This window comes from Clarias gariepinus, chromosome 22, assembly GCF_024256425.1.
Source record: "Clarias gariepinus isolate MV-2021 ecotype Netherlands chromosome 22, CGAR_prim_01v2, whole genome shotgun sequence".
In the NCBI taxonomy this organism is placed as follows: Eukaryota; Metazoa; Chordata; class Actinopteri; order Siluriformes; family Clariidae; genus Clarias; species Clarias gariepinus.
In genome coordinates, this window is record NC_071121.1 from 23,127,243 (window position 1) to 23,135,492 (window position 8,250).

Consider the following 8,250-nt stretch of genomic DNA (forward strand, 5'->3'; position numbering starts at 1 on the left):
GAACAACCAAGATAACACGTTGAGGTAAATATGGGGCGAAAATATCAAACATTTGAATCGAGCTGTAATTTTCAAATCGGTCAAAGATTTCCGCTCCCTTCAAGGTAGACGTCTGTAGACGCTTCGGAAAGACGAAACTGTAAAGGGTGGGGTGGTGGGGGAAACAGTTAGAGGGGGGGCTCATTGTAGTGGGGGTGGCTGAGTAGGAAGCTAAAAAAAAGTAAGTGCTTGTGACTGACCCGGTGGAGCTAGCCAGCTTTAACCTTAACACACATCTACCCTACACGCCAGGATTTGAGTCTGCAAAAGGGAAAAGGTTGGCGATAGAAAGAGAGAGAGAGAGAGAGAGAGAGAGAGAGAGAGAGAGAGAGAAACAGTCGAATAGAGGGGAGCTTGAAGTGGAGGCTGCCTCAAATTGTCCGAAGGGGCAGCATTTCTCCATCTAGTTCCGGTTGCTCTTTCTGCTACATTGCATGCTGTTTGGAACAGCAACAATAGGTTACCATCATTGAAACCGGAGGAATATACTTCCGCTAGACTGACTGATCTTATTTAATGCGAGACAAACATGAGTTCCTATTTTGTTAATCCTCTTTTCTCCAAGTACAAAGGTGGCGAGTCGTTAGAGCCGACTTATTACGATTGTCGGTTCCCACAGAGCGTTGCACGAAGCCACACGCTTGTGTACGGACATGGAGCAGCTGCGCCGGGGTTTCAGCACCCGTCACATCACGTACAAGACTTTTTCCATCACGGCACCACAGGTATCTCTAACGCGGGGTATCAGCAAAACCCCTGCGCTCTGGCGTGTCATGGAGACGCGACGAAATTTTACGGATACGAAGCTCTTCCGAGGCAATCGCTTTATGGTGCCCAGCAAGAGGCGAGTCTAGCGCAATACCCAGACTGTAAATCGTCCAATAGTTCTAACCCTGGAGAAGGACAAGGCCACTTAAATCAAAATACCTCTCCCAGCCTCATGTTTCCATGGATGCGACCTCACGGTTAGAATACTTTATTATTATTATTATTATTATTATTATTATACCCTACAATCAGCCGCGTTCTCATGCTTATCCGTGAGAGCGTTTGTTTCTGCCTTACAGGATTCATCCGCTATGCATGCTATATGCTTTATAAACGTCAAGAACAAATACACACAAATTTCGTGTTTTAATACAATTCGGTAGGCGAATCGGTAAGACGAGTAAAGAAAAAATTTCTAAGATACTCTAAACAAAATTAAGAGACAATTAATAACACTGATACTTACACACATTCCAAACACAGGCAGGTTAAAGAGGTTAATTTTCAGCGAGCTCAGATTTTGTCCTTAAATTAAGACATGTATTAATCTTCTTATTGTTTATTGCCGACTGCTAATTCTTTAACAGTTGCACAAAAACAACAGCGACAATGTCTGATCGTCTTGCATGTTTTCTCTTCGTATACCGAAAACAATATTACATCTTCAAAGGGCTATGAAAGCTAACTAGCCTAAATTACTTAAGTTCTCTCTCTCTCTCTCTCTCTGTCTCTCTCTCTCTCTCTCTGTGTTTGTGTACGTTTGTATGTGTGTGTGTTGCGTATGTGTGTTTATGTAAGTGTGTGCGCGTGTGCGTTCGTTTATTAGTGAGTGAGTCAGTGGGTTAGTGCATGAGATGCTTCACTAAACCTGTTGTCATTGTAATGAGCGTTTATATTTTCCGCATTCGTTAGATTTACAAACTCAAATTTAAATTCAAAAATTATTTGTCACATACACAGTCATACACAGTATACGATAATAAGTGAAATGCTTAGACAACTGCCCGTGACCTTAAAATAAAAGACTATACATAACTCAGTACAAACAATCATAATATATTTTCATGGTGAAAATGACACACAACACGTTAGTCTCTTTTTCTATTAGAAAACATCTTGAACTGTTGCCTACTGTAGTCCCCAGGATGTAAAGTTTAGGTTCCCCTAGCAATTCATCTAAAACACGGTACCTTAGGTACCCTAGCACAGGTGTGTGTGTGTGTGTGCGTGTGTGTGTGTGCGCGCGCGCGTGTATGCGTGCATGACGGAGAGAGAGAGATGCTTATATGAATGCCCGCAGTTCATATCAGCGCAATGGAAATAGTAAATAACTGGAAATTTCCTTTTACTGATGCATTAAAATGAGCATTTTCCCGTTTCACCCCAAAGCTCCTGGGAGACGCAATGGGAGGCAGACATATAGTCGCTACCAGACTCTGGAGCTGGAGAAGGAGTTTCTCTTCAATCCGTACCTTACACGCAAGCGGCGGATTGAAGTGTCCCACGCGCTAAGCTTGACTGAACGGCAGGTGAAGATCTGGTTCCAAAACCGCCGAATGAAGTGGAAAAAGGAAAATAACAAAGACAAGTTTCCGGGTCAGAGAGGGGAGGCCGACGCCGAAGCCGACGAAGAGGGCAATGAGAACGGCGAAGCGGAAGAAACCGAAGACAAGGAAACGGAAGAGAAAGAAGAAAGCAAGAACTGATTTTATGGTCTTTTTATGGTTATATGACGGACAAGACGTTGCGGGGACTGCTAATGAAAGAAAAGACGTGCCAAACAGTTGGGTCAAAACTGAGAAAAATATTCAGGACGTCAGTCCAAACATGAAAGCACTAAAATTAAATCTTTAAAATATATAATTAGAGAAAATATACAATTCTGTATTGCATAACCGCACCGATGTGGAATAGGTTGTATAACTAGAATACCGATATGTAAAAGAATTTTGTGATTTTTAAAACATTATACCTTGTTAACAGAGTCGCTTGTATTTCAAAGATGGAACAAGTTTTGAAAAACAACCATATCAAAATCATAAGTAACAAGAAATCAATATCAGGACTTACTGGCATTTGAATGTTTACAGAAATTGTAAACAAACGTGTTGGTTTTGTATATAGAATTTGTCACAATATTCTGGCATCAATAATATCAACTTGATGAAAGGATCCAATGTAATTCCAATATCACATGTGCAAAAGTAATAATAATATTATTAATAATAATAATAATAATAATAATAATAATAATAACCCTCTGAAGATGAAAATGTTGCAGTAGCACCATTTAAATGAAAACGACGTTGACAAGTATCGTAATGTGTATTCTAAATTTTACATGAACTAGTACTTGTAGTTTATTATCAAGCTTTGTGATGACGAATGGGCAAGATTGCATTTTGTAATGTTTTCGTTATTTTAAGGGGATCACTAGAGATTGCATCGTTTGAAAAATCTCGGTAAAAGCTACCTAATCATGGGGAATTTGCAATATAGATTTCTACCTAAAGACTTAACCTAAAGCAAAATTATGCTTTGTAGTATGTTGAAACCTATGTTATTTACAAATTGAACATTTAAGTTGTTTGGGCATTTAAGACTTTAAAAGACTTAAAGAGCTTAGAGCCAAGCTAACGATTTCAAGAAATTGTATTACACCACTACCTAGTTAGGCAAAGTCTTGCCCATAATAAATGGTTAGTTTGTCCTTATCGGAGAGCAGCTTTGTTTAATGAAATATTAACCACCCCCCCCCCCCCCCCCAACAACTTAAACTGCCTACAGAAAACGCACATTTGTGCGTAAATTACCATACTTGTTACAATTACTACTCTACTTTGTTAAAGAAAATGTTATTTTATCGTGCTGGTGTTATAGCGTAGATTTGAAATTGCACTGAGTGTAACCTCCATGTACGTCTTGTAATATCTTACTGTTACAATATGCTCGTTTAAACTGTTTCTCATGTGAATATAAAATAAATGTGTGTACATGCCACTGTTATTGACATCATCAGAAGAATAAACATGATGGCACATTCTCCTTATTTTTTTATTACTGTTTCACCTTTAATTTTAATCCTGTTTTTACATAGATGTTTACCCAAGGCAAAGGTGTTCTTTCATGTAGTGATAGTAGTATAGTAAAACGGGATGTATTTAGTTTGTGGTATGTTTTTTTTTTAATTTATAACCCTATTATACTTAATAGAATAGGAGCAGAAAAAGAAGATCAAATCAAGTCAGCCATTACATTTCAAGTTATTTCTTTAGTAAAACCAACAATCTAATCGCTTTTGCGAAACACCCACACACATACACACAGAGAGAAAGAGGGAGAGAGAGAGAGAGAAAGGACAATTGGACTAATACAAATAATTGTGATCCAACCCCCTGCCCCTTAAATTTTTACCTTTAAGAAGTAAAGAAGTTTTTTCAACATTCTGTCCAACTTACCTGTAATTTTTAAGGTTGTACAACTTCATTAGAAATAAGAAGGTTTTATAGATTTAAAGTGAAGATATATAGGCGTCGTGTATTTCCCATATGAATTATGCATTTCTGTGAGGATTTTAATCCAAATAATTACGTACAATTTCTGTACATTTCCAAAACGGTTTTGCACTAATACAATATAAAAAAATACTAAATTAATTATTTAAGCATTATTTAAATAAAATATGCCAGACAATTAAAGTTCAATTTAAATTTTTTTTTTTTTTAAAGCCATATTTTTTCCTCGGTGAAATTGTGGATTTCTGCGTGTAACATCAGGGAGGACATATTTGTAATTATAGAAACATATAAAATGTGCGTTTCCTACCTTCGTGTATGCATTGGGATGCATACAAGTTTGTTTTTGTTGCTTAAACTTTCATTAGAATCAAGTTGAGAGAACGCATTTGCTGCTATTTGACTGAGAACTACGTAAGTATTTAATGTTCCTGTTTACTGTGAATCCTAACGACTAAGTCTTTGTACTAACTGTCATACATTATCCAAAATAAGGACCATTCTTAATAGATCAACATTCATTATATTTTTTAATGAGTTGAAATTGCAGCAGGTGTTGGCTTGCGCCCTGGAGGTTATCATGGTTATTATGATACAACTGACAGTAACGTATATCTATTACGAAAGTTATTTTAAGTTAAGATTAATTTAAGTTATAATAAGTATAATAATATGCAGAATAATGCGTCTTTAAAGGTAGACAAATATTTTCCGTCGTTTCAATATCCATATGTAATAATAGGGTAGTTATTTATTATATACATTTAAAGATTAAATAAACCTGCTTAAAAGTATTCCCTATCAAAAGAAACCAGCTATCAAGGAATTATTTTAATATAAGTTGACAGAATATTTTCACTTTAATCTTGATCATCATTTGACCTTTAAACGTAAGCATTCAAGTAAATATACTTTTGAACACTATACTGGGGATTGAGCTGTATGTGGTTTATTAGCTCGCAAGTGTGGTAAGTGGCCCGTAAGCTCGTAAGATTTTTACGCCTCGTAACGACAGGTAATAAAAATAGATTCGTTGCTAATAAATTTAAGGCTGATTGCACTAAAAAGGCTGCCAATTGGGGAACCGAAAAAAGTTTAGGTTAAGTTGTTGTTGTTGTTGTTTTTTGTATCTTAATAAGCCTGATAATTATTGAAATCAGTTGATTAAAATGTTATTTTTGGTTATTCTGTTATTAAGTTAGTAATTTTCCTAAAAACCATGGGAAGTGATTTTGAACTATATAAGATTTTTTTTTATTTATTTATCCTAAATTTAAAACGAACTTTATGGAAAAAAGTTATTTAAAAAATAGATACGTAATCTTTGACAAACTAAGAATTTGTTACAGAATAAACCTGCTAATTACCTCTAATTTCGTATTTCTAATGTGAAAGGAAATTTTTTCCATCGGTGATTGTCTTTTAAACCTAGTTCAGTAAAAATGCATCCGCAAGCTCAGAACAGGCCAAGTCCCCACTGACGATTGTTCATCTGTCTGGCTGGCCATTGTAGTGCATTCCGAATTAGGACTTTACTACACCTGCAGTAAACTTTATTGGTGGTGTAAACCCGACAGTTTGCATCCGGGCAGACGTTTTTCCCCATTTGATTTCTGTTCAGCAAAACGTGCTAAAGCAAGGGACAAGGAAAGCAACATGGACGTGGGAATGCTTGCTTTAGCGTATGAATAAAATGTTTGTGCACTTGTGCTAATTAGGTAGTTCAAAAATGTTAAAGTAGCTATATACGAAATTCATTGTGGCGTTTTGATTAACTGAATGACCTATATGAACAAAATAAAAAAAATAAATAATGCGAGACGGAAAGTTTATTTTCTGTTTTGGTGGATACTCAAGTGTTGTCTGTTTTAATGTCTACTAAGACATTACCAAATGTCTGTTTTTAACTAGCTGCACAAGAACAATAAGTGTTTTACTTTTATTTTAAAACGAACAACACAGAATTAATTAATTAATTTAATAAACAATAATGGCACTTAGTCATTTTTTAAAGAAAAGAAAGAAAGAAAGATGGAAAGAAAGAAATGCCTGCATTTAAAAAAAAAAACTATATTAGCTAATGAATGAATGACATATATATACTTGTATAATATTTTGTGACGTGAAACCAAATGATAATAATACTGATATTTTAATTTTAGCAAAAGAAAGCAAAATAATAAACAAATCCATGTATATTTTGATTCTCGCACTTTGTTTAGAAATTATAATCCTTTTATAGACATTTAATATTTAGACACAGAAACAGACTTGTTTCCTTTACACATCATGTTTAGTTTTATTTTTACAACTAAATGGGGCAGACACAATCCTATTTAGTAGCCCATCTCTATTCTGTAAGCGGTAAAACCAAACAAAAATCTAGGTCGTCCGTAGTAGATTTAAGTTTTGGAGGTAGATACAGGTTTTTAATCTGTTGGTTTCTATTAAAACTATATTAAATACTATAGGTCCATGTGTCATAATGCTACATAATCTGTTAAAAGAGAGAGTGACTGTCAGTCATATTTGATGTAATGACCGTAGACTTTTATGAGCTTGACGTGTTAGGGGGAAAAAGACTTAAACAAATGATATAATGACGATATTGTGTATTCATAATTAACATTTTGCATTTTACAGGGCTTTATGATTTTTATCCTTTACATTCAACGAGCAAAAGCAATGCATATATTACCTTTAATAGCTAGAGCATATACTTGAATCATCACTAGACAATCACTAGAACACTTGAATCATCATAATCGCCGTCATCATCATCATCATCATCATCATTAGTAGTAGTAGTAGTAGTAGTAATAATAATAATAATCATAAACGTTAGTTGTTAATTTTATACAGATAATGTATTGTCCTTATCTTTTGCGCTTTTTATTTATTTATCTTCTTATCCTGCTATTTTCATCAAGTTCCAAATTAATTTCTCAAAGAAAAACCCCCAAAAGTTTTATTCAGATCATGTCAGTAGGTTTACAGAGCTATAATAAAACAATGAGAGAAAGAAAGACATAGAGGGGAGGAAACAAAAAAACAAAACATTCCTAGTTGTTTAGCGGGGGATTTACAGCTAAGTAATAAAAGTTTACGACTGAATCTACGTGATCATTGGTCGCGACGGACCACGTGGTCCTGACTCTATGAACATGAACTTTACATTCTTGTCTCCTCTTTGGATCTTTCCATCTATCGACTGAAGCGCCAACGTTGCTGTTGAAATGATCTTAACATCCGACTTTTACGCTGTATTTTGGGCCTTTTCGATGCGAACGCAAAGAATCTTTCGTCTCGACATGACTTGTCTGCAGTAATGACTGTAGCCTACAGAAGTCACCGCCTCCTCTAGCCTTCTTTCTGCCTGCCTGTGTTATCCCCAAGAGGGGAAGCGACAACACGGGTGACTGAAGTGTGTTCTCGCGAGTGTGGTTTGGGAATGGGGGTGTACATACCACAGTCTGTCCTTTGCAAGATTTTCCCCCTCCTGCCTCAATCGGTTATAACGAGTCTGGCAGAGGAAATATCACATCCGTGTCCTGGTGAGCCACCGAGCGTCACGAGAACAGAAGGAACAGTGCGGGTGAGTAAGGAAACCGTTTAAATCAGCTCATGGGTTCTGAAAAGAGTCTATGTTAAATATACGGTGATCGGACAGAAGATTCGCCTTAGCGGAGCAGAGCTTGGTTATGCAAAGCGCAGAAATCTAGTTTGGCATTGTGTCTGCTACTGTTTGACAGATTCTCATATACCTTTGGTCGCGTGGTCGCCACAGTTGTGTAAATCCGGTATTAATATATGAAGCATCTATGATGGCACGTTTGTGCTTACGGGTGTGGTTTAAGAAAATGAAGATTACTTTTGAATTGACCATTTCATGGGTTTAATTAATATAGGCAGGAGCAGTTTGTTTTGT

At 36.1% G+C, this 8,250-nt stretch overlaps 2 protein-coding genes across 3 annotated transcripts in view; both read left to right on the forward strand.

Moving 5' to 3' along the window:
- The window catches only part of hoxc3a (homeobox C3a), a 58,673-nt gene that overhangs the window by 14,775 nt on the left and 35,648 nt on the right, over positions 1–8,250 (forward strand). Inside the window, exon 1 of one of the 2 annotated variants that reach the window (XM_053482472.1) lies at positions 7,528–7,917. The exons of the other annotated variant lie outside the window; for it this stretch is intronic. The gene's annotated coding sequence lies outside the window, so the exon portion shown is untranslated. Of the gene's footprint in view, positions 1–7,527; positions 7,918–8,250 lie in introns of those variants that run through there. 2 annotated transcript variants of the gene reach the window in all.
- On the forward strand, positions 273–3,554 carry hoxc8a (homeobox C8a). Its single transcript, XM_053482477.1, has 2 exons — positions 273–1,004; positions 2,197–3,554. Exons 1-2 carry the CDS (start codon positions 569–571, stop codon positions 2,511–2,513), a joined length of 753 nt encoding a protein of 250 aa, XP_053338452.1. The 5' UTR covers positions 273–568; the 3' UTR covers positions 2,514–3,554.

Bases quoted from the DNA above. Each gene is read 5' to 3' on its own strand.
- hoxc8a (XM_053482477.1), top strand. From the start codon at position 569: ATGAGTTCCTATTTTGTTAATCCTCTTTTCTCCAAGTACAAAGGTGGC. The intron at 1,005-2,196 runs GTTAGAATACTT...TTCACCCCAAAG, and splicing joins TCCATGGATGCGACCTCACG to CTCCTGGGAGACGCAATGGG.